Below are 27,224 nucleotides of genomic sequence, written 5' to 3' on the forward strand. Positions count from 1 at the left end.
TGATATAAAAAAAAAATTCGAGTAAATATTCTCTCTATTATATTATTCTATACATTTGACAATAAAAGGACGCGCATTTCACAATGAATTCAGCAAGGCCCATTATACTCATCGAATCGGAAAAGCACAAAGCTCGAAAGTTAAAGTCGAGTTAGAGAAAGAAAGAGACAAGACGCGGGTAATAAAAAAAATTTAATAAAATAAAATATATAACAAAAAGATTAAAAAAATTTTTTATATGTATCTAAGTAAAAAGAAAAGTATATAATGTCGAAAGGCACAAAAAGTGAAAGAAATGTATGACAGTGAACATGGAACTGCAGAAACTCCAGTCGCTGCTTTACGGAAATACGAATCCAACAACCCTGCCAGGTTACGCGCTTCCGGTGTAAAATGTATCTACACGAATAAATTCGATATAGAATACAATTCTCTTATATAAAATATAAATATATAACATATATGTGATATGATTTAATGTTAAGTACCTACACTCTTTATACGGAAAAAAAATTATATGAAAAATTACAATAGTAATATCGTAATCCAGGACTATACTTTTAGTATCTTGATTTTTACGATGCTGCCGTCTACAGAATACAATTTGAATTATTGAAAATTACGATGTTATTTAGTAAATTTTTTTTCTGTAAGAGCAAGTGAATAAGGACGCATACTATATGTTTTAATAAAAGAAAGACAGAGTCCAGTAGTTTGCGGTGCCACCATCAAAAGATGACCAATTACTGTATGGAGGGTCTTATTATGTGACTGAACATAAAATTTAGATATGCCTCTGATAGCGTGAGGGGATAAACCTTGGACTTGTGGCGGGGAGGTCTCCGGGTTCGATTCCTCGGTAATGCAGAATTATTTTTTCCGGTAACCTAAGCTTCTTTTTAATTTAAGTGATAGAAATTTACGATACTGCATCGTAAAAATTACGATGTTTGAGTTTAGGTCCGGCACTACAATATTCTATACTAAAAATTATGATGTTTTTACCGTAGTTTTTCATACAGTTTTCTTTCCGTGTAGATCAATACAACAGACACAAATTTATCGATATGAAACTTGAAACAAATAATTTTATTAAATTCCTTGTTAGTAAAGGAGGTAATTTACTAATTAATTAAACACTTACAATTAATTTAACTAACTGTAATAATTTTAAGATTAAATTAAATTTTATAACAAAAGGTCTTAACTTATTTACTCTCTGCTTGTTGATTCGTTCAAAATAATAACGATGCTTTTAAAATAATAAGATTAATGCAGAAGATGAAAAACTCAAGTTTTCATTTTTTATCATTTTTTTTTCTCTGAAAGTTTAAGAATAATAAATAAAAAATAAAAAATGATAAATCTTGTGTTGTAATAATTTTGTGTAAAATAAAATTACTCAAAAGTTTTACGAGCTTGCAAGTAAGTGCAAGGGTCAGTCAATGGTCACGATTGTTCGCGTGAGATTTGTGTGGTTAGTGAAATGGAAAAAAATAAAATAAATAAGTAAAAAAATTCTTTAAATGATTCTGATCTGAAACTCGACACGCTCTTATAACACTACACCTATACTTTTAGTTCCGACGTTTGAGCTGTCACGTGTCGACGATTAGCCCAGCACGTAAATTACTAATTCCTCAAGAATAAAATGTTTTTCAAATAACTAGTCTTTGTTTTAAAAACCCATTTATTATTTTTTTTATTACGTGTTCATATTTATAATTGTTATTGAGATTTACCGACATTTCGCTGTTGTGAGAATATTTAATTATTATGAAGTTTAGGTATGTTTGAATTACTTATCCCACATTTTAAACACGGAATAGAATTATTTAAGTAATAGAAAAACTTTATCAAAAAAATTTGTCGTGAACTCAATTTTTTTGCGCTCTTTTTTTTAATTTTTTCGTACACTTTCCACTTTCAGGTCACTGATTTTATTAATTATCGCATTTTATATAATTTTGATTAAATTATTTGTAAATCGCATTAATATTTATTCAATTTGTAAAAATAATTAATAACAGAATAAAAATTTAACACCCAGTCTCAAACGAAACACTAATATAAACTATTATTTATACTTATTTAAAAATTTAGAAAGACGGCTAAAGTTAAAGTTATAAAAGATAAATAAAAAAAAATTTTTTCTCACATCAAATACTTCTTTTTTTTTTTTTTGCCATTAGAGGGAATTGAGAACAAAATTTTCTTTTAATATTAAATAGTCTATACTCGCTCTAGATTATAAAGGTTACTTTTGCGAAAAAAAATTTGTCTACAAGAATTTTTTCCTACAACATAGATAACATTCTAGACAGTTTCCCAAGATTTTTCGAGCTTAGTTTCAGAAGTAGCAAAAACATTGTCTTACAAACACCGTAAGGGTATTATATATACGCCCATATGCCAGTTATAACTGTATACTGAATACAAGAGTGTAGATATTTTTTTTTTCGTTAAAGTATGTTTTATCTTGTTTATAAAAAAAAATTAATTTATTAAAAATGTCAATTTAATTCTCAAATAAAATAAAAAAATTGTTAATTTAAAGTTTTCCGAGCGCTTAGGGCAATTTTTTTTTTAATATCTGCAAACCATTTATTGATTTATAAAAAAAAAAAATAAATAAATAAAAAAATAAAACCATGTGAAGTTTTAGGATAAAAATACGAGTTTTTAAAAATCTACTTTCTGTTCTTGAATATTGAATTTCAGGAAATTGAATATTTTATAAATCCAAAAAAAAAAAATTTATAAAAAAAGCTTTCGGTAATTTTTTTATCGGGCTTTTCACGTGATTAATCACAAGTTAATTAATGCCTGCCCTTTCCTTCTCTTTTGCGTACAACTCAGTATAAAAAAAGAGAACAATAAAACTCTAAACTGTGAAACTTTTAAAAATAATAAAAAAATCTTTCATTTCCAACAAATTCGTATATTAAAAAGCAATTCAAGTCAACTTAAAAATTAAATTCTAGATTTTAACGAAAAAGAAAAAAAATGGGTAAATTAAAAAAAAAAAAAAAGAAACCCGAGTAAATAAATAAAAAATACAAGTAAAATAACATGCCTTTTTTAATGTTTACTCTCGAATAAATTTAGTCGCACAGATGCAATGCAGAGGAATAATAAAACGAGTATAAAAAATAAAACAAATAGAGATGAAATAAAAAGGGTAAAGCAAAGTAAAGACCTAGAAAAAGTAGAGGATAGTACACATCGGATAAATAGCATCTAAACTCAACTGTACTGTAGCAGTGTAAGCGCACAGCATCCTAGTACTTATACATATATGTATTAAACTGCATCTTCTGTCGGTGTAATTCACATCACAGATTTCGGCGCATGTGTGCTCTATGTAGATGATAATAATGCCGTACTTGTACTAGTATTAGTTGTAGTAAAAGTAGTAGTGCCAGCAAAAGTGGGGGTGCTTGACTAACGGGTAAATATATATAACTACACATATCCATCTATTCATATATACATCTATATAAAACACACACATTAAATCCAGTTGAGAAAAGTGGGGGAGTACACTTGCGTCGCGGGATAACAGTCTGTACTATACTTCGAGGTGCAAACCCAACGCGAATTCGAAAGACCGCCAGTCAGTGTCCGCGCGCCGGCCAAGTATGTTCATATATATTTGTTGAACTACAAGTACAAGACCCTTATGGTGTAATTGTAATTGTGGTGGTCTTTTTAAATTTATTATTATTATTATTAATCCGTCGTATTTCATGGAGGTAAAGACCACACACGCGATGCCAATCAAACTTTATAACTTTTTAGCAATTAATTTTTTTTTTTTAGTTTTTATTTTGAGAAAGTAGTCAGTGCTCATGATACAAAAGGATTTATTTTATTTTTACTTTATTATTACTGATATGAGGAATAATAGTGAGTGGGAATTATAAATCTTATCTTGGGGAAATAATCTTATCAAAATAAATACTGTGACTGCGTTTATCAGGCGAATAATAGGCGACATCTGATAAATTTGTTAAAAAAAAAAAAAATTATTGAAATTTTAACAAACGTGAATTTAAGAAAAAATAAAAAATTTATTTTTTTTTTTTAGAAAAATTTAACTCAATTTTTTTTTTTCATAACTAATTATGAAAAAATATTATTTTTTGATACAAATAGAGCAGAAAAATTATTTATCAAATACTCAAAATCGCGACATCATTTCTCACAACGATAATTTAGAACAGAGCAACTGTATGATAATTTTTATCAAACACTCGTGCAATGAAAATTAAAAAAAGAAAAAGAGAGTCAGATGTCGAGAAAAAATATTTAATAAAACGTGAAAAATGTACATCATGATTAATCGAGTCAGCATCTGCCCTTACGCTCAACGCTTTCGGAGTTTTAATTTCTTTATCGTCGACTGTATTTATATCATTACTATTACTTTTATTTAACATTAACATTACGTCAAGTAATCTTACGCTCATTATTCAGAAAGTAGCTGTGGCACGTCGATATGCACCTTTGCTAAAAAATTAAAATCTTCCTTTAAATTTCATCACCTGCCAGCTATGAATTCAAAATTCCCGTTTTACTTTACCAATTTAAATATTTAACATAAAAATAAATAGAGCTAAACTATTATTTATTTAAAAAAAAAAAAACAAAGAGATGTATCGATTAAAACTTGTTATTTATTTATCACGATAAAAAAGTAAACTGTGAATACGTAGAAGCTGTTAATGTTGTAAGTGGGAAACGATGAGATTAAACAGAAGATCAAGTTTATCGAGATATATTTCAGTACTATATAATAACAAATAAAATATCCTATCGCAGTTAAGTTAAAACATAAACATCTTAATTTTATTTTATCCTGGTTAATGTTAAACTAAACTCTGGTGATAAATAAAATAATAAATAACCATTATTATCCATTTCGGTCTAATCACATTCCCTATCTAAGAAACCGGGGAGGCTGCACAGTGTCTACCTTACTACTAACGGAATACATTTTCAGGCCATTAGGAAAAACGTCCGATAACGCAAAGCGTGATAAAAAAAAAAAAAAAAACACCGTCAGTAAGAAAAAGAAAGAAAATACGAAAAGTACTATTCGAAATGAAATTTAAGGACATTTTTTATTTTCTTTGGCTTTCACCGAGGGTGTTACCTTTTTTATTCGCTTCACTCAACTCCGTCTTTCACTTTAAATCATGAATGAAAAATTGACGACATTGGATAAATGGGATCTACTTTTTTTTTCGATACGTGCAATAAATAAAGTGCAATTATCTGATGAACTTTAAGAGTGCTGTTATTATATTATATCAATCTCGATAATAATAATAATTAATATCCATTAGAGTGTCAGAGGTGGTAATCACTCAGAAATATTTTATTTTATGGAATGAAAGCTGGAATAAAAATAAAAATAACTTGTCAATTAAATTATCTTCTCACCGGTAGACACAGATATTGAAGACAATTACTGGGTAACAAGATTAGGGAATAATCCGTTGATTGCACGGAGCATAAAGACTCTAGAACTTGCGTTAATTACAGCGTTAATCAGCTTCGAGATGAGATAACGATTATCATTCTTATGGATGATATTTTTTTGTCCCCTCAGGCGGTAAAGAAAATTGCGAAGGTTAAAAAAAATAATAATAATATTGCTGGCAAAAATAATAAAAATGGGTTTAAAAGCCAAGTCATGTTGTATGTTAAAAGTAAAAATAACTCGACTCATTTAGTGAACCCTAATGGATTAAAAGCGCGTATTTAAAATATTTTAACTCAACTCGAATTGGCAAAGTGTAAAATCGCGTGATTAACGACTAGGGCTGTGACTACTGTTGGAATGAAAGCCCAAAAATCAGTCGAGTAGATCAGGAGGTAACCATTTACGTCTCTGGAGAAACGAACAAGTTTCTTGGGCTTGAGCTTGAGAGAAATTTCAATAATTACGCGGTCTGAAGTTTCCGGCGAGCCATGAACTTCGACCTCACTACTCGACAGCAACACTGAGATTCTCCGTCCCACTTACTCTCCCGAGGCTTCTCCCTTTCTATGCATACCTTTGTATAGATTTAATATATATTCTATTAAAATTAAATATTAATTATTGTTTGCTTTTATGCCCGAGTATAACTTGGTATTTTCTTTTTTTTTTTTTTTTTTTTTTGTAAAATTTTTAATTACCAGTTAATTTATGATAGTTTTTGAATAAAATAATAAAAATTTAAAAATTCAAAAGAAAGCACAAGTCCGATAAAACAAACTACAAGTTAGGTAATTCTATATAGTATGCTCTTGTGATTCAAGTATGAAGAGTTTTGCGTGTTGAAAAGTTGGAGGTTGCATTTCAGAGTCTCCGAGCGATACTCAGAATACAAATTAGTACATAGACTCAACACTACTCTATATAGTTATTCTTTACAAGTTACAAGACACTTTGTACTTCTCGTACATACTTACAAGCATATAAACAAACAAAAATAAAAATAACGGTATTAACTTTTTTATATTTCAGGAAAATTTACTTGATTTGAAAATAAAAATAATGAAATAAACTATTGAGGATTTGTGATGCATAATGTCAAAACCAGTTACTTAATCATCAAAGAAAATATTTAAGTGTATCCGCCGGATGAAATATGAAATTATTCGAGCTCCGACAAATGGATTCGCCGATGAAAATAACAGCAAGAGAATGCGAGTTTTTAGTATTAATTAACACAAAAAATTATCGACAAGAACGGACTATTTGAGGATAAAACAAAAAATGTAGAAGATAATCCTCTTGGCGAGGAAATAATAAAATCTTTGGGAAAAAAATCAGACGAAAATGGGAGCAGCGAGACTGGTCCTTGGTGGTGCAATACTTGGTCTTTTTTGGGGTGGTATACCGCAGACAATTGGTTCGGATGCTCTCGATGGAATCTGTAAATCATCGACCTGTGTTTGTGATCTTCAGGGACGGCTCACCTGCGATTGTAAAAATAGACCCGAGGTATGTTTTTTATTTAAAAAAAAAAAAAAAAAAGATGTATATTGTGATGAATAGAAAGGCATCACGTATGTGATGAGTTAAAATGTCCGAACGACAAAATGCTGGATGTCAAATCGAGGAGTTTAGTATTATCAACCTACATTTTCTGACACATATGCTGAATTTTTTTCGACAACCACAAACACGCGTTACTCACCCCTCACCACATGAGAATTTCTCACAACTTTTGTCCGTACATATATACACACAAGTTCATTTTATGAAAAAAATCATTTGTGTTTTTTTAATTTTATTATACTAGGTCTCAAATAAAAATTTTTCTTTTTTCTATTTTATGTGATTGCCACTCGCAAAAACTCAATTGCCTCGTTTGCCGTTGTTACTTTAATAAAAAGCAAAACAACTGCAGGCCAATACCGACAGGACGAAAAAAAAAAAAAAGTATTCACACCACCGCATCATGTTCGGGTAAAATAAATTGCCAATAATTGATTAAAAAAACAACAATACCGTCAATAATTTATTTTTCTTTATGAAAAAAGACAGCCAAATTAAAATTTTGGAAACTATCCGACAAATATTGCCAAAAGCTTCCACTAAATCATAAAGCTGTCCGCCTTATAAAATCTCAAGTTCTCATAAATAACATTGTGTTTACGTAAACCGCCAGGGGTGTGTAAATATTTGAATTATGATTGTTGTTTACACGAAATTTTTATTAAAAATAATAATAATTTTAAATAAATTAGATTCTTTAAAAAACATATATCTTATATCAAATAGGATATATATTTTTAGGTTTTATTTGACTTGAAATATCCTTTCAACTCACTTATACCCGTCAAAAGATAAAGACCGGACTTTGAAAGAGAGTCGGTCGTTTATTTTCTTAGGGGTCGTTTGACGGGCATGATGGGGGTAGCAAAGTAGTCATACTCGTATAGTAGTTTTACCCGTACCGACGTAACGTCTACCTTTCGCGGTTCCGTGACGAGTGACGCTATAAAACATCATATCAACCGTAAAAGTTCCACCGTGACGGAATAAACCCATAACTACGTGACATTCGTTGTGTATTCCTCAGGTAATCGAAGTATCAAGCACCTGCTTTCATAATAATAATTTTCAAAAATAATGATAATAAGCCTACAATATTTACTTGAATAAATTTTATAGTTAACACTGAAACGTCAATTTCCTTTCAACTTGAGCTTATTACTGTTTTCGATGTCCAATTAAATTTATTGGCACTTTCATGATTTTTTAATCAAGTTTGATAAGCGCCAATTAGCGAGTAAATAATAACTTTAATTAGAAATCTTGAATATTATATTTTTAAATATATATATATATATATATATATATATATATATATATATATATATTTTTTTTTTTTTTTTTAATAAAACACCCGAGGAGTGAACCTGAATAGCTAACTATATATAATGTATTAAGTAAAAAACAAAGAGAAGAGAGAACAAAGTTTAATATATGCGAGCTCGTAAAGCTCGATCGCTGAATTCCGCATAATGCGGTTCGTGTTTCACCAACACGCACGGCCAATTTGTCGCGACTACGACAAGGGTGATCGTGACTTGGAATACATTCTAAGTCAAACGCCTCATTTTTTTTCTTACCTAAACTTCACATTACTTTTATTTTAATAGTAAAAAAAAAAAAAAAAAAAAAAAAAGTAATTTTTAAAATCTCATTTTTCATGTTAAAATAATTATCCGCGTGTCAAAAATAAAAAAACTGATAGCGCGAAAGGTAAATTATCCGAGGTAAATGATTTAAATTAAACAAATGAAACCCCGTGAATAAATACAACAAACCAGGGCAAAGTGTGTAAAGCACCTGCACTTATAGTTTGTCGATACACAGATACAGATATATTAAATAAATACATACAAATGAACAGAACGGGGGTTAAAGTGTAGAGAAACACTACCGGGAAAATTGTTTCGCGTAAATCTTTTATGGATCGTAAAGTCTGCTATATTTTTATTTTATCTGCGCATTAAAAAATGAAGAAAATAAATAAAAGAGCATTATTCGCAGTATAGTACCGCGACCATTAGACTCAACTCTTCGGCTTTTTTACATTATTTTTCTCAGATCCTTTTACCCTTAACTCTATTTATCTGAAACTTAACGTCCTCAGTAATTTATTAAAACGCCATAATCCATAATATTAAATTTTTTCATTTATTCCCGACCGACGCGGTAATTATTATCAAATTATTCAAATTCTCAAGGTCTAAACACTGCTTACTCAATTACTTAGCACTCAGTGGAGTGTCGGAGGTCGGTTATTAAATTCTCGGACACTTGTGAAATAAAATACAGGCAGGTAAACCATAGGGTACCTGAATCAGAGTTTATATGAAAAAAATGATAAATAGTGAAACTGGATGGCAATAATATTCAGATTCTCGAGGTGGAACGTTTCACGAAAATTTATTGCACCGTCTGGACTTAGGATAGCAGAGGTTGTACGTGCCTGGAAGGCTTTGCCTGTTTCTATTCTCCTCTTCTCATTTCTTACGCCCAGTGCCTTAAGTCTCCGAGCTCAAGCTCCATCGTCTACTCCCAAGACCCCCAGGATCAGGATCCGAGACTTCTAAGACCCCGATACTGAAACCCGCGTCTTTACTTACTATTACTTTGTACTAGCGCTAGGATGGAGCATACCACGGACACTCCCAGCTTCTAGCTCAGACTCCAGACTCAACTCCTTTTCTCAGTGAGACTGCGACTAAGACATACTACACCAGCATCCTAATAAAAATTTAAACTACCTGAGGACATAATGCTGAACTAACTTTCAAACTTACTCGTCTAACTCTTTCATCAATCATTAAACTTTTTTATACATATAACACCTCGCTAAGACTCGGCAATTATATTTACTCTATACACATAAATATTCATTTTTTAACAATATATAAATATACAAATATAATTTTATTTTTTACTCAACGCAAGGCTTTACTTTATTTACTTATTAACTTATTCTATTCAAGACACTTTAAAAGCTATTACAATAAACGAGATAAAATTAATACGTGGAATCACGGCTATATATAAATATATTATAAGTATGAGTATATAAATTACCTCAACTGCAGATTACAAGCGCATGAGTCATTAAAATAATTGTTAACTTATTTCTTATCGTCTGTTGATCTCAATAGTAATGTTGAGAATAAAAATAATTTTATGAGAATTCAAGTCGCGAGTTTTTTTACTTTTTAATAATAATAAACTTTAGTAAATAATGAAAATTTTAAATTAAAAATTAGTATTGATAATAAAAAATTTAATTTCAAATGAATAAAAATAAAAAAACCTGCTAAATTTATCTAAAAACAAATTTTAAAAATTAAAATATCTAAAGCCATTATTACGATTCCAAAGTAAATTAGTTAAAACTTCCAAAGTATCGTAAAATAATAAAACATCCGACTCAGGGGACAAACAACCGAGTTTATCCATTTAACGAGAACCCTTGTCACTATCAAGAATTAAGGACTTGTAACCGAAACTCTATACACTCGAAACTTCAAATCCAACGAAATTAATCACTATTTGTTATTTACAGGAGCTGTTCCTGAAAGCAGAAGGAGAGCACCGTCTGAGCCAACATACCAGCCGAATAATAGTCAAGAACTGTCCATCAGTGATCTTAATGAACTCAAGCTTGGCACTGATGACCGGATTAAGATCAATCGACTTTATCAACATATCAAACCTAACTCTGTTCACGGAGTCCTTCGAGCTGTCACCAAAAACCCTGCGTGTAATAATATCAATCCACTCAGCGAGCATCGAGGTCCTGCCTAGCTTCGTCTTCCGAGGAGACATCGAGGCAATAAGTTTCGAGAGCGTAAATATCAGCACAGTGAGCGCGTTTGCGTTCGCAAACCTTGCGGGGACCGAAAAGCTTATCCTGGAAGACTGTCTGATAGGAACAATAGAGGAGCAAGCGTTCAAGAAGTTCGACGTGAACTTTTTACACATAATCGGCGGTTCTTTCGGGGATCAGGTCCCGAGCCGAGCGATGAACGATTTAGAAGTGTTCACGACTTTCCGCCTAGACGGGGTCTACATGGGGACCGTGAGATCCGCGGCGTTTGTCATAAAAAAACCAAAGACTGTCACCATACAGAACTGCATAATCGAGGGCCTGGAAGGCGAAGCTTTCGATATCAGCACACGTGGTCCAGTGCTGATAAAAAACAACAACTTCAACAGCTTGTCTGCCGGATCTTTTCTGGGGATTGGGATGGACAATGATGATCGTCTGCCTCCAATGGGCTCGAAATTGCAAGAAATAACTTTTACGAACAACACGCTCAATGATTTTGAAGAAGGCTCGGTTTTGTTCGACCGGGCGAGTTTTCGTCCTGTAATCGACAACATTCTTATAAATCGGACCTGTCAGTGTTCATTGTTAAACGAGTGGAAGAATAATATTTTAAACTACAGCAATGTTTACACGCGTTACTACTCCGTGAACTCGGTTATCCAGAACAACAATAATTTGCTGGAACCAATTGAGGAGGGAACGTTTTATTGCTTGGACACCAACGGTGAAGTTAGTGGTATCAATAGTATGAGTAGCATTAGTGGATTTAGCAGCAGTAGTGTTACCAGTTTTCGTGATTACGAGTTACGCAAGTGTACTATCGGTAATTCGACGATGTTACTGTTAGTTGTAATAACGATACTTATATTTTTATTAATAGTTGGGATAGTTCTGATAGTTTGGTGTTGTAAACGACACCGCGATAATGGACAAAAACAGTGGATAAGTGTACCGACCAGTGCGCCAGACGTTGTTACAAAAAAGAACGGGGTTATTGGACGTGGTGGTGTTAATGGTAGTGCTAGTGATGGTAACAATTCTAGCAGAACACCTGTCGACTCGAGGATAACTATGATTGTCCCGGATGGAAGGCTCTATCGTGAAACCGAGTTTCATGTTATTATTGAGAAAGCTGAACCACTTACTACAGAATTGTAACGAGAGCTTCCGCGCGCCTCAAGTTCTGGATCGAGTAATTATCGCTGTCGAGGTGATAATTTTGGTGTTAATACTCAGTTCAGGGCTGGGGAGCGCGAGTGTCGTGTTTACAAATTGTAAATTATGGATTAATATTTGTGTGATTTTTTATTCTAAACGGTATTTTTTGTATTTATTTTTAATAAATCATTTTATTTATATAGTTTTATTATTATTACACAATAAAATTGATTGAGGTGAAAAAAGACTTTGATATTAATTTTATGGGTCGTGATCATCGATTTTTAAATTACTTCATTATTGAGACTGTCATGATGTCATGAACAATAAAAATAAATTTAACCCGTTAGTACAACTACATTCTTAAACGCCTCTATGAATATCTGAGGTATATTATTAAATTATTGAGCTGAATTTTTTATTATTAATTGTCTAAGAATTTACTCTAATATGTATAATGTAATACTGATGGATAAGTGTAATTATTATGTAAATTAATAATTAAAAAAAAAAAGTTATTAAAAAGCAATCGAATGTCGCATGTGTAAAAAGAATACTTATTATTTTTATTATTTAATAATTTATGTGTATTAATTATTATTGATGTGTAAAATATTAAACATTCCGATTAATTTAACCAAAAATGTCGAAATTATTTTTAAATATTGTAAAAAATCAAACAAACTAATTCTTAGATGTTTCATGAGTTAATGGAGATTAAATGACTCTGATAGTTTGTACTCCTAATAATAATAATAATAATATTATTAATAATAATAATAATAATAATAATTGTAATAGTAAGCTCGTTACATTAGTAACAAATTAAGAACAATAAAATGAATAAAGCAAACAATACGATCTAAATAAAAATAACAATGAAATGATTATAAATACTTAATGTTTTTATTGTACGCTTCAATTGATGTTTCGGTTCGTTAAATTTTAATTTATCAGGAGTGTCTTTATTGTAATTGTAATAAAACTATTTAAATATAATAACTGGAAAAAAAATATAATAATAATAATAATAATAATAATAATAATAATAATAATAATAATAATAATAATAATAATAATAATAAAAAGTGTGCCACAAAAGTACGAAACATGAAATGGTAATTCTATAGCTTATAGATGAAAAAAAATCTATGTGTAAATGATTGATAAATTATCGGGTGGTTAAGTTAACCTTGGCCTTAAAAAACAAGCGAATATCAGGTCATTAGTGAATCTAACGGCTGACGGCAATTAACGTCCCTAAATAATAATAATAATAATAATAATAATAATAATAATAATAATAATAATAAACGAAGAGAGAATAAACGAGTTAGAGTAAAAATGTCTTATGAAATTGTTTTTTATAATAACTAATAAAAAAGCAGAACGTTTGATTTAGTCTTAAATATTTGTGAGACTGTGATATAAAAAACAGCCTGACTGTACAATTTGTTCAACATCGAGGCGGTGCATATATATATTATGTATGTATATGTATATAAATTGATAAACCGTTGAATAAAATGAACGTTAATTAAACGGTAATATTAACTATAACGTGTGTCTTATATTTAGATTAGTAAACCCTGTGCGCTTTGGTGTAAGTATTTGTGTAATTTACAGCATCGACTATCATATATTTTATCTATCTATATCCATATAGATGTAGTATCTGCACGATCATTAAACTATTATATGATACGTGAGGAATTGGCCGAGCGAGAAACGAACTGAGTCGATTACCAGACGAGTAAGTATGCAAATGCGGCAATGATTACCTAGCAAATACCAGAAACGCCCTGTGGATCTACGTGAGGGTATCTTCTATCTACTGTTCGCAAGATATGTACCATCAAGTTTTAAATTCACCGTATAGTTAAAGATTTTTTTTAACGTTTTATAATTCTCGGGTATTAGCGATAATTATTGCTTAAACGTAATCAATTTCTGTTCATGTTATTTTATCCTGTAAATTGTTGAGTTTATGACCTTTTGATCGGTGACAATTTTAAATAAAAAATATTACATGATTATAATGATGATAATAATAACTAATTAGAATCAGATAGGATAGCAATAGATTAATAATTTATGAGTGTGAATGTAGGTTTATAAGGTTGTTGAACGCGGCGACACACAATCACGTAAATTGTCGGATAGAGCGCCGTTCGACGACGATAAAGACAGAGGATGACGACAAGTATTATCGAGAGTTCAGGGCATTAATGTTCATCAGTTGGCTAGGTTAGGTGGATGGTTGGATGGTTGGTTGGTTGCTCGCTTGGTTGAGCGACGTCATCAAACTACGTCTGACACAATCAGTATATATATATATATATATATATATATATATATATATATATATATATATATATATATATATATATATATATATATATATATTTATTTATTTATTTATTTATTTATTTATTTATACATATATATGGTATATGCGGTACGTTGTATAATCGTGACTGTGCTTGACATTGTTCGTTCCCGACTATGTCACGAGGTTACACGATTAGCTCGACGCGACGGTTAACTATGATTAATTAAATCGAACTATTGTAGTGTGACAGTTTTTGATTAACTTTTAAAGTTAATTATTATAATTATCTTTGGTCATTTCAACGTCAGGATTCATTTATAACTTTTGAGATGGTGAATAGTTAAAACAGGGTTGCTTATTTTGATCATTTTCATTTTTAATTACTTTAATAATAATAACTAGCAATCTTGCAGTGACTATGTGACTGCCATGACTTGTGAACTATAAATAAATAAAAATTTTCTCTATTAAATAGTGATTTTTGTTAAATTGCACTGTACTTTCTTAACTTTTGACGTTTTTAAAGATATAAGCTCATCCCGATGTTACACTTATCAAGACCTTTCATTTGAGTACTCACATCAATTTTTCATATATTTTACATATATCATATATATGTATATATGAAAAATATATCAAAATGCATGTGGGTACTCAAATGAAAGCTCTTGATGAGTATAACGTCGAAATGAGCTTATATCTTTAAAAATATCAATAGTTCACGAGATACAAGGTGATTTCTTAATTATGTATCTAGAAATAGAGCATTTTCGAATGCAGTCGAAATACTTGTCATAATAAATTGACTAACTGTGAGAATGATATGAAACCTCGAAAAGGGATAAATTCAAGTCAAGACCCTTACAATGATACTAAATTTCTCTTAAAAAACCCATTTTATCATATAAATACACTGGCCACAAAATTATTCTTATCCTCTTAATAATATAGATAAGTAAAATTAGCTATTCTTTAGAAATAAAATTCTCTAATTAACTTTTTATTTTATTACGAGGTAATTTAAATAATTATTATTAATCATTAAGAATTAATCTACGAATAAAAAAAAAAATTTATCGAGATAAAAATGAATTTTTCGCAATCCTGTTTAACTTTTCGTTAAGAGAAAAAAAAAGTTGAAATGTTTAGATTGTAAATTTGACATTTAAATGAGAAAGATATTATGCAATCGATAAAAAATTAAAATAATTCAATTACAACTTGAACCATCAACTTTAGGCTGTCACTCATGACATCATTGTACATTTAAATTCCCGAGAAATAATTTATGTAGTTTTGTTTAAACTTTTCGAGAGTTTTAGTAATGCTCATTCGAAGCTCGTGTTTATTTATTATAAAAGAACTTTGGTACCGAAATTAAACAATTCTGTAAAAACTATAAATACCTTCAACGAAACGGTACTGCGGATAAATTAATTTTGCACGGGATTAAATTTTTTTAATGTTACCTAAAAAAGTTTGTAGAACAAATTTCATTTCAGTGTTTTGCATAAAAAAATACTTAAAAAAAATCACGTGGGTTGTTTTTTTTTTTGCAAACATGCAACTGTTATCCCCGCGTCCATTTGTCAGAATATTACCGCGATGAAAAATAATTAATCACTATCAAAATAATAGTACAGTAAAAAATAAATATTAATCACTCACCTAAACGGAAGAACGCCATCAAGAGCCTGGGTAACTGTAGGAGATGTAGCAAGAGCAAATCCTCTGCCTAGAAGTGATGAATGAGCAGCAAATATTTTTCGTGCCGTTTCTTGAGCAATCTTGACATTATCCTCCACTTCTTCCACTAAAATCAATTAATAACAGATAAATTAATTATATTATAATTTATAATATATAACTATATTTCGCGTGCCTAAAGGTAGAAGGGCGTATATTTTTGAAGTGAAAATCTTTATTGACGTATGAGAAAAATTTATACCAATGTAAAAAAAAAATCGTCACGATTTTAATTTTAATTTTATTTTTTTTTTTAAAGTTGAAACTGAACTACGCTGAAACCGTAGTGCGTGTGTATATCTATAGAGAATATAGTAACGAGATGACAATTAAGTTAGCCGACATCTAAAAATTTTCAGAATTTTTTTTTAATGAAAAATTATTTTAAAAAAAATAAAAGAAAAATTTCACATTTAGAAAATTTTAAAAATTACACATGCAATTTTTTTTAAATATTTTTTTGTTTTAATTTAAATATTGAAAAAAAAAATCAAAAAATTAAAAATGTCGGCTAACTTTAATGAAAATTAACTTAGCAGATAGTTGATAATTCTAAGAATTTTTGTAACAAATAAATTATGGCAAAAAAAATAGATAAAAAGATTTGACATTTAGAAATTTTAAAAAACTACAAATACAATTTTTTTAAAATAATTTTTCGGAGCAAATTTATTTATTAAAAAAAATTAAAAAATTGTCAAGTGACAGCTAACTTTAATGTCATCTAACTTTATTATTATGCGAAGAGTACAGTAACGTTAAAAAATCTTAACCTACAACCTTGACTCTGTCGAAATGTATAACATGGATAGTGAGCCAAAATTTTTTATTTGGACTATCGCAGAGGTACTACCTTAAGATAAAACCCTCTCGACTCCGGTAATCAAAAGTTTATGTTAAAGTGTACCGTACATATACTTGAGAGTATCTTTGAGAAACTGATCGTTTGAAAAGTCTGGCAACACTGCGCATGAGCGTTAAGATATAGTTACACTATAGTGTTTAGGACCGGTTGTAGACTAACCTTTGTTTTGATACATGTGTTTATTTATTTATTTACATAAATTTCTTCGGAAATAGAATTCTAATTTCTGAAAAAAATAATTGATAGAATTGTTTTGTTTTTTCAGAAAAATCAGTAATTAAATTTATTGTGTTGATGTATTAACTGATTTTAAATTTTACTGTTTTAAAATTTATAAAATTGATTGAACTGAAGTTAGTTTAGTATCGAAAATCTCGAAATAATGGTTACTGATTTCTTATTGGTTAGGATTAAAGCGCGCGCGCATGCGCGAAATTTGAATTCCTAGTACCTTATGAAAGATTAATATATAAATATATATGTTATTATATTAAAATTGTTAACTTTTTTAAATTTTTAATAAATATAAAAAAAATACTTATTTTCATAAAATAATCATTATTATATGTTTTTTAAATAAATAAAATTAATAACTATAATATTACACCTAACGCACATTAAATTTTCAAATTTTTCAGCGCATGCGCATCTCATATTTTTTTCGCAGCTCAAAAAACTTGCGTTGTTGCCATAGCTTTATTAACGTATCCCTTTCTCGGCTAAAGTCTGGTAAATTTTTCATTACTTATTAATAAATTTCTCTGAAACTGTGTGGTAATTATCAATGAAATTATTTTTAAAAATTTGTTTAATTGTTAGTTAACGTTACTCTAGTTTTTTAAAAAGATCCTAAGAAAAGTTTCTGAGATAGAATAACTTTTTTTTTTTTTCACAGGTTGTTACTTTTCAGACAATTTCAAACCGAATGGCAAGAAAAAATTTTTTTGTACTCCCTTTCAGCATAAATCCCTATTAATCCTTAACTGTACGCCCATTTACCTCTAGGCACGCGATTTGTTAAATAATTAATAATAAATATAACTCACTTGAAACAGCTGGCAGGATAAGATTTTTCTTCATAAGACTAGCAGCACACGCACCACCCAAAAACGATAATTCAATCTCTAAATTTTTGAGCCCATTGCCCGCGGTAATCCAGTCGTAACCAATAACCAAGCACTTAAATCCATAAGTAATTGACATATCATCTTTCATATAATCAGAAGCTGTCTCCAATGAAAATATAACTTCATTACCCGGTAATACAATAGCGTATTGGGGCCATTGACTCGCAACATTACTCATTTTATGCAGCACCGGCAAATAAATTGATGACCAATTATCCTCATTATTCTTATTAACCCCACCATTATTAAAATTACTATTATTATTGTTGCTATTACCAGTAAAATTATTACTATTAGGAATATAAAGCTGTAAATAATCTTCAGGCTGGGATGTCCCACATTCAGGTGTGAATTCAATGGTCATCCACTTAACAGTCTCAGGAAAGGTAACTTTGTAATGTGACACGCTGGCTGGTTTGTAAGGATGCTCACTTTCAACCCAGGTATAATGATGACTGGTGGTGGTCGGTGAGCTCGTATGTAACTGATTATCGCTTTCTTGGGATACTTGTGACATTCCCATGGCTGTTAATAGATTCAAACCAGCTACGTGCGGTAACATTTCTTGTATTAGAGTCAATACCTGGACGGCGCTACGTGGATCAGAGGTTGCAAGTGGCCCTAGATGGGCCATCACCAGTGGCAATAGTGTTATAACAAATGTTGCATTACCCAATACCTCCATAGTAACAATATCTTCAGCACATTCGCGTGCTAATGCTAAAATTTCATTGGCACGTGTTACTATTGTCATTGTCATTGCTAGCGTACATTTACGTGCCTGCATTTCAGCGATGGCCTTACTCGTGTGTGGACTTTCAGAGTCCTCAGGATTTGAATAATAAAGGATGTGAGGTATTTGTCCACGTGTTTGCGTTGTACCATTGAAACTCAATGAACAAGCGGTAAATGTAAAATTAGTACCATCTGGACCGCGTATTATATTCAAACCACCATCACCATTACTCGTTCTACCACCATGATTACGTAATCTTATTGCATATTTAATATTCTCCTTTATGCTTATTGGCTTTGAAAATTTAAGCTCGACAATATCATTGACACAATCATCAGGACCAAATGATCCACGCGTGAAATCTAAGCTACTCCATCTTTGTGTATGCGATGGATCGTTCCCGGTATTATTTTGATCATCAAGTAATTCAAGTTCATAATTATACATACCGACACCGCCGTAAATACCAACACCGGCAATTACAATACCCGGACGATCGACAATGAAACAAATAGCGTCTGGTGAACCATTACCCGTATTCCATGTACGCGTTTGATTGGTACGTGTAAATCTTGATGGTGTTGTATACATAAATTTACCGCATGCTGCTTGTAATTCATCCTCATTTCCGCTTGATTGTGCCGCTAATTCAGCAATAACACGAGCCAATAAATAACAGCAATGCAATATTACATTTTTCAATGAATAATTTTTTTCACGGCACAAAGAACGTTTAACTGGTATTAAAATAAGATCTAGAAGCCGATCAAGTACCTCACGAAATGACCAATTCAATACTTGACGTCCAATACTTTCAATTTGTGATTTATAACTCATTTGTTCTACCAAAATAGGATATTGATGGGGCTCTGATGAATTCATCATTGGCAATCCCGAGTTGTCTGACGGGCTCAGTTGACGTTTTATACCATCGCTACTGTCCATGACGTTGCTCAATATAGGAAATGTACAACGTAATCGTACCATAGAATTGCAGAGCGACGCTAGTACTGCCGATAACAATCTGTCCTTTGGTGAGGTTCCTTGCTCTTTATCAATCTCCGACAGCAATTCGCAGAGCGATGTCCATTTCAAGTATGCCGTTGGATAAAATGCATGATAACAAGCTACAAAAGTTTTGTGACACTCATCAAGAATAAGATCTATCATTTTATTACCAGCGCTACCGGTGACTCGATCTACCATTTTACTCCCCTTAGTTTTCCCCTTGCTCTTTGTGTTTAATGGCATTGCGTCAGCTAAAATTTGTCTTAGCAGTGCACGTACCTCACCAATACTCTCAGCCAGTCTCACCGATTCCTGCGGAGTCTTTTTACCCGGCTGATTTGGATAAATTTCATTGGTATACGTACGTAATAATCTCAAACTGGCATTACTTATGTAAACCAAGTGATCCATTTCTAATACCGAGTGATAAGAGGTGGTAGGTAATCTATGAGACGTATCCGATAATCCAGCTTTCAGAGTGTTCCAGCTCCACTGCAGCAGTGATATCAGCGACTGAAAGCAGTCTTTTGTGACAGTTCTACTGAACTCGCGACGTAAAATGTACACCGGTTCGATGTGGTCCCTCGGGCGATTTGTCGACTGATTATCCGGCGTTATCACACGGTAGAGTAATTGAGGTATTTGCCCGGCATTAACATCAGTTCCGTTGTTAGACTTTTTAGACGACTTGAAGTAAAACATTACTTGATCTTCGGCTGTCACAACAGCTTGTCCGCCAGAACCGCAGTCGCTTGACGGTCCACTTACTTTTACCCAGGCAACGTACCACCGGTTAGCTTGCAGTCCCACGGGTTCGTCGAATAATATAGAATATTTTTGTCTTGGCTCACATTCGTAAGGTATTTCATCAGTTTCAACCAACAATTCTCCATCACTTTCTAAATCACCGCCTTCGATCCCAATGTCGTACAATTTTATTTTAGCTGCATACTCCCCACGTCCACCAAATAAACCGTACCCACCTAATAAAATATCAGTGTCACTCATAAATCTTATTGCCTCGACGGAATGTCCAGAGTAACCCCACCCACCGCCATGATTTTCAAATCTGTTAACCGTGACAAAGTCTTCTCTGCTGTATATTTTATCATGATTCGATTGGCTTGTTTCATTCTCTTCAACGACTGTCAAACGCTCGTCTTGGGCTTGTGTTAGAGTATCAAGACAGCTCAAAAGATGCATTGCCGCTTGAGTACGTGTTACGAAACATGTTGACACAACTGGTAATGCCAAACCAGGGCTCAATATTGTCGCGTTTAACGTTGGTATGTTTCTTGACTCTGTTGTTATTATGTTATGCGGACTCAGTTCGTATGTCGACGAGTTAAATGTCCAAATAACGTTGTAAAGAGAATCTAAACACGCGGCACTATGAGAAAAATCAACTTGATCGTTGCCACTGTAACTAGTACAACTACCGTCGCGTTTATTTATCACTAGACTCTTGAATGTATTTGCGTGCTCGTAATGATGGGGTATTAAGATAATGCAGTTTTTATTGGCCATAACTGTACTTTTGGCTAAACTTATTGAATTTATTTCATCGACTTTTATGTAACTTTGGTCTCCGGCTGCTCCGATCCAGGTGGCTCGTCTACCCCATCGGGGGCCAATGTTTGGTACAATGTTTGGAAAACTGTGCCATGGTTGTGATCGTTCAGATCTACGTGCAGTATTCGATTCATTTTCGCCATTCCACCAATTCATACCCAATTGTCCTTTCTGAAATATTAATAATTGTAAGATTACGTTTTATTAATTGTTGTTAAATTTATTTCAGAGGGTATTCTACTCCAGAACTTTTAATTTCTGATGTTTTTTTATCATCATTATGATCAAAACAATTTTTTTCTAATTTAAGCATCAATAAATAAAAAAAGTTGGGAAAGCCCAAAAATAAATTTCGGCTCAAGAAAATAATAAGAAAGATTGAAAATTTCTTGAATGAAGTCAAAGTTTCTTGAGCCAAGAAAATTTATTTTAGCTCCAAAATAATTTTTGTTTTCCTTAAAATTTTCTTGGCGCAAGAAATTTGTTGTTTGCATGTAATCAAAATAGACGACCAGAGTAAAATACCTCTCTTAATATAATTAAGTAATTTTGTTCTACCTGATAAGCTCCGCATGAATAAACTTCTCCTTTGACAGTCAATACAACTGTATGATTACTACCAGCAGCAATTTGCGTAGCCGCAGTTGGTATTTTAACTTGAACTGGACCAGCATGAGCGATTAAATCGCCAACACCAAGTTGTCCGTAAATATTACTACCGAAACTAAAAACTTCCCCATTTTGAAGCAAAGCGACTGTGTGATGAAGACCACAGGTGACTTGAATGACTGGACTATCGCTGGGAATTGGTACACGTGCTGGTGGAATACTGGCAATACGCGTAGCATCACCTCGCTCAGCATCACTGCCACCGCTACCACTGATCCCGTCTTCTGTAAGGACGCTACTTAACGGGAGCTTTCCAGACACGGCTTTCCTGGCTACTACACTTGAACCGACTGTGCAGTGCGCATTTTTAGGTGCAAAAAAAAAAAAACAGTGCATAAATAATTAATCAAATAATATTAAATGACTGATTAAATGTACCTGGTCTTTGATTATTAGCTCCTTTCATTTTAATTCCCGACCACTGGACAACACTCGGGCCAGCTTTTATTCTCTGGCGTTGCTTACGTTCTTCGAGCCGTCGTTTCAGATATTCTTTGAAGTTAGAACCCGATCTCCCTAGTAATGAAAAATAAATAAATCAGTGCATTTGTCATCCGCAGTTACCTACCAGACCCTAGCAAGCTGTTCATCAATGTTTTTTTTTTATTTTATAAGCAAAAAAAAAAATTAAAAAAATATAAAATCTTAAAGGTTTATTAATTAGAAAAATAAAATAAAAAAAAAGTATCTTGCTGGAAGAATGACCCGTAACCAGCCAGCATTGGGTGGCTGGTAGGTTGAGACTACCTTCAAATAACATGTGCAATCTCATCATGCCTAAATCTCCACCACCCGATGGTCCAAATACAGCCATATCACCGCCGTTATCACAGCTTTCTCGTGCGCAAATTCTACAACAACCGCACTCGGCACAACCACTATCTCCTACACCACAGCCACACTCCCTAATAATAATTAATATCATTAATATTTACTAATATAATTATCTATTGCGTATTCATTAAAGCTGTACCATTTGGCTAATTAAAAAAATTACCCAGATTAATTATTAATGAGCTAAATTATCAGCTTTTCTGGATTAGTCGGTTATTTTGAATTAGTTCACCTAATCAGCTAAAAGTTTAAGCTGTTAAGTCGCGAATTAAGGGAGTATTCTGGTCTATAAGGATGAAATTTCAGGTAATTTTTTAAGTGCCGTAAAAAAAAGGCAATCAACATATTTAGTATCTATTTTTTTATAAGTTATTTATTAAAATTACGAGAATACAGAAAAAAAGTTGAAAATTCAAAAAATTAGCAGCTGATGAAGTGGGGGAATCTCAAAAAATTGACACAAAAAGTTAAAAAAAAAAAAATTTCTTCAAAAAAAAAAAAAAAAAAAAATTTACCAATTTTTTTGATTTTTTTAAAAATAGTAAAAATTGAAATTTGGGAATGACCGTAGTTCCAACCATAGCGACATTACTGCTAATTATCATCAGCTGCTAATTTTTTGAATTTTCAACTTTTTTTTATTTATTTCTGTATTCTTATAATTTTAATCAATAACTCATAAAAAATGTATAATAAAAATATTAATTGCCTTTTTTTTTACAGCACTTCAAAAATTAGCTGAAATTTCATGCTTCTAGGCCAGAACACCCTTTTAAACAGATTATAATGTCGCAGAAGAAAATAAATTCTATGTATTCATTCATTAATAATTGATAATGAATTAAAATTGTTATTAATTCGTTCAGTAATGATGATTTTTCTTCTTTAATTTTTTTATAGTAAATTTAAAGTAATAAAACCAATCATCCAGCTGGTAATCAGCTAAGTTAATATAATTAATCTGGTTAAAATTTCTCACGTAAAAAATTTCACAGCTTTAATATTAATTAAATAGTAAGTAAAAATGCTCACTGTCCAGGTCTTTTTGGATTTCGATTAGGTAAAATACTGCTCAAACATGATATACCAAAACCAGTGCATTCACGGCATATTGTACAGACCATGCAAGCACGATGTCTCCACTGATGCTGACCAGGTGGGCACATACCTCTTGCTTCTTCCCATTCTTCACTCTGATCACCCGCTTCTAGTGATTATAGAACAAACAAAACCCAATAAAATATACGAAAGAAAAGTAACTAATTCAAAGCGCATTCATTTAAACCTTAAGAAAATCCTAAAATACTTTCAAAAAAAAAAAAAAAAAAACGTACCATCTTCAGCAATTATTAATTCATCTTCTCCAGTTCCTGTTTCCATAGCCACCACCGTAACTTCTTTATTAATTGGTCGATTTACTGAAAAATCTCTTCCACACTGACCTTTATTATTTATCCCAAAAGTATACAAATGCCCTTTATTCGTTATAACAGCAGCGTGAGCTTTTCCTAGAGCAACTTTTTGGACAAATACGTCTTTGAGGTCATTAACGATACCCGTGGTTGGATCACTATGCAGTGTATCTTTACCGAACATAAACAACAATCCGTCTTTAGATACAAGAGCTGTTGAGCCATTATTGCAAGCAGCGTCGACTATGAAATGACCCTCAACTTTAAGCATTTTCTTTGGTTTCACTGGCTTCAAAGCGCGTCGCATTTTATTGCTATCGCCATCTTCACCACGTCTAGCTGTACCGGCAAAAAATACTGTACCATCTTCCATGACTAGAACAACATGCTGGCCATCGTGGCCAGCGACTATTTGCAAACATTTTGATCCTTTTCCCAAAGTAAATTCCAACCAGCGGTTTGGTCGCGTGTTACTTTTCATACCCAGACAACTGCCTTTGCCGGTATATAACAATTTTCCTGTTGTTGTTTTTAAAATACAAAACTCTTTACCCGCGCTAACTGATACTACTTCATCGTCACAACCTGGACTCAATGTATGAACAGCTTGTTCTTCGTCGAATAAAGCCCATCCAAATACGTCTACACACTTTCGTGCTAATTTTAATGGTAATTCAGATGTTACTGTTACTGGGTTGCTTAAAGTATTTATTGTCCGTACTACGAAACCTTCCTGTAAAATAAAAAATTTATTAATAAGAGTTATTAAATAATAATAATCACGGTAAAAATATCCAAAACAATACTCGATATAGTAATTCTTTATTAATATTTAAAATAATTATTTCAATGAAAAATAATTTTATTCTTTGAGTTTATGCTTTTAATTCATATTCTGAGGTAATAAATTATGAAATCTTTGTCAATAAATTACATCATTCTTAATTAATCAATACTAAAAAAAAATTTCTTAAATAAATATTTTCTGACTGCACTGAATAATTATTTTAATCATCTATATCATTAAGAGAATACGAAAAATTTTGTATCCAGGATAGTCGTATGATAAAATCGATTTTTTTAGTGAAATTTAGTGTCATTGCAAAGGTCTTGACTTGAATTTGTTCCTTTTAAAGGTTTTACATCATTCTCATCGATAGTCAATTTATTATGACAAGCATTTAGGCTGCATTTGAAAATTCTCTATTTTTAGATACATAATTAAGAAATGATCTTGTATCTCGTGAACTATTGACATTTTTAAAGATATAAGCTCATCCCGATGTTATACTTATCAAGACCTTTCATTTGAGTACCCACATCATTTTTTCATATATTTATATATATTTATGTATATATGTATATATGAAAAATATATCAAAATGCATGTGGGTACTTAAATGAAAGCTCTTGACAAGTATAACGTTGAAATGAGCTTATATCTTTAAAAACGTCAATAGTTAAAAGAGTACAGTGCAATTTAACAAGTCATTATTGAATAGAGCAAAATTAAAAAAAAAAAATTTTTTTCTACAAAATACTCATCAATATTTTGTGTTGAAGTTAAACTCCAACAATTCAAGCATTGATTGGATACTCTTAACCAATTATCATAATATATATATTAAAAAAAACTTACATCCTTTCCTGCAGTAATCATTCCCAAATTATCACCATCAGAAAACATAACAGAGGACGGCCAATCTTTACCTTCCAAAACAGCAATACCTCTAACGCTCAAAGTTTCAGAATCTAATTCCAATAATTCACATTGTTTTTTTGGCGCGCATTTAAAGTATAAAGCATTCTAAAATCCGAATAAAGATTAATTAATAAACAAAGTGGTTTTCCTTTCTAAATAAATATTTAAATAAAATACGTACATTAGCATAACCCAACCAGCCAATTTCAGCAGGATAAAAATCCGGTTTATGAGCATAAAGCTGACCACCGACAGAACCACCATACCCACTACCAATTTTCAGTAATCCTCTGTTAGTATGCAAGTATAAATATTTACCATCGCTGACAAAACTCTTTCCATTCAGCACTACATTATTAATTTCGGTAGTCAGTCTTAAATTAAAGGTGTAAATTTTTGAATTTTTTGGAACTCCGTAGGTGATCCAGTCAGGCCGCGTTATTTTACCCAAAAGTACAGCTTCTACGCTGCGTTGCAAGGATGTCAATACACAGGGCATGCGGATATTTTGCACAGCCAGTGCACGTGGGCACATCAACAACGCAGCGATTGCTGCCAATAATCGGCCAGTATCACCCCGAACTACCACGAGACTCAGTAAACAAGCACAAGCAACAGCAGTCAAATGTTTTCCATCGTTAGCAACCGTTGATTCTGGTCCATGAGAAGTTGCTAAGTCCAACAACAAATCAAACAGCGGTTCAATAACATCGTCAGGTTCAGACTTAAGACCTTCTGGCAACTGTCCTTGCAGTATATCCAACAAGGCACTCAACGACTTTGTACACAATTGCGAATCAACAGTTCTACTTTCACGCATCAATGTAAATACACTCCTCAATCCTATACCCACTATTTTAGGTAAATTTTGTATCGAAGAGATACGATCTTCATCGTCACTGTCAGTGTCTATCGTATCACTTAACTCTGGTGGTGGTGGAGATGTTGAGCTACAATTTGTTGATGACTTTATTGACAGTTCATGATTTGTGAGACGTGAATTTTTCTCAAGAATCGAGTCACGTACGCTTGCAAACACTGCAAATGCTGATGCATTACTAGATAATTCGATTTCTGGTGGTCCTGCACTATTTAAATCTCCACTAATGTCCAGCTGAAACAAAATATTGACATTAATTATTTTATTTATTTATTTATTACATTTTTATGTTTAGAATGTTTAGTAATAATG

The 27,224-nt window shown here is 31.7% G+C and overlaps 2 protein-coding genes across 5 annotated transcripts in view; one reads left to right on the forward strand and one right to left on the reverse strand.

The window, feature by feature from the left end:
- Positions 1-27,224, reverse strand: part of Hiw (MYC binding protein highwire) — a 200,912-nt gene that overhangs the window by 171,925 nt on the left and 1,763 nt on the right. For 2 of the 3 annotated variants that reach the window (XM_074245237.1, XM_074245239.1), the window contains exons 3-11: positions 26,214-27,146; positions 25,970-26,137; positions 24,253-25,063; positions 23,951-24,125; positions 22,832-22,989; positions 22,463-22,600; positions 21,974-22,374; positions 18,019-21,586; positions 16,030-16,174 (exon numbers count right to left, since the gene is read on the reverse strand). In XM_074245237.1, coding sequence (XP_074101338.1) covers positions 16,030-16,174; positions 18,019-21,586; positions 21,974-22,374; positions 22,463-22,600; positions 22,832-22,989; positions 23,951-24,125; positions 24,253-25,063; positions 25,970-26,137; positions 26,214-27,146 — 6,497 coding nt within the window. The remainder of the gene's footprint in view (positions 1-16,029; positions 16,175-18,018; positions 21,587-21,973; positions 22,375-22,462; positions 22,601-22,831; positions 22,990-23,950; positions 24,126-24,252; positions 25,064-25,969; positions 26,138-26,213; positions 27,147-27,224) is intronic. The other variant, XM_074245238.1, reaches the window with a different exon arrangement.
- Positions 3,618-13,589, forward strand: LOC141528944 (uncharacterized). 2 transcript variants are annotated; one of them, XM_074245241.1, is made up of 3 exons: positions 3,618-3,755; positions 6,521-7,000; positions 10,605-13,589. In XM_074245241.1, the coding sequence occupies exons 2-3, from the start codon at positions 6,836-6,838 to the stop codon at positions 12,027-12,029; spliced, it is 1,590 nt and encodes a 529-aa protein (XP_074101342.1). In that variant the 5' UTR covers positions 3,618-3,755; positions 6,521-6,835; the 3' UTR covers positions 12,030-13,589. The 2 variants fall into 2 exon arrangements, with proteins under 2 accessions (XP_074101342.1, XP_074101343.1); XM_074245242.1 differs by having other exon boundaries at positions 3,627-3,909.

The sequence above is a fragment of the Cotesia typhae genome, unplaced genomic scaffold, assembly GCF_013202065.1.
Source record: "Cotesia typhae breed Kobodo isofemale line unplaced genomic scaffold, CoteBio_Ctyphae contig_44, whole genome shotgun sequence".
NCBI lineage: Eukaryota > Metazoa > Arthropoda > Insecta > Hymenoptera > Braconidae > Cotesia > Cotesia typhae.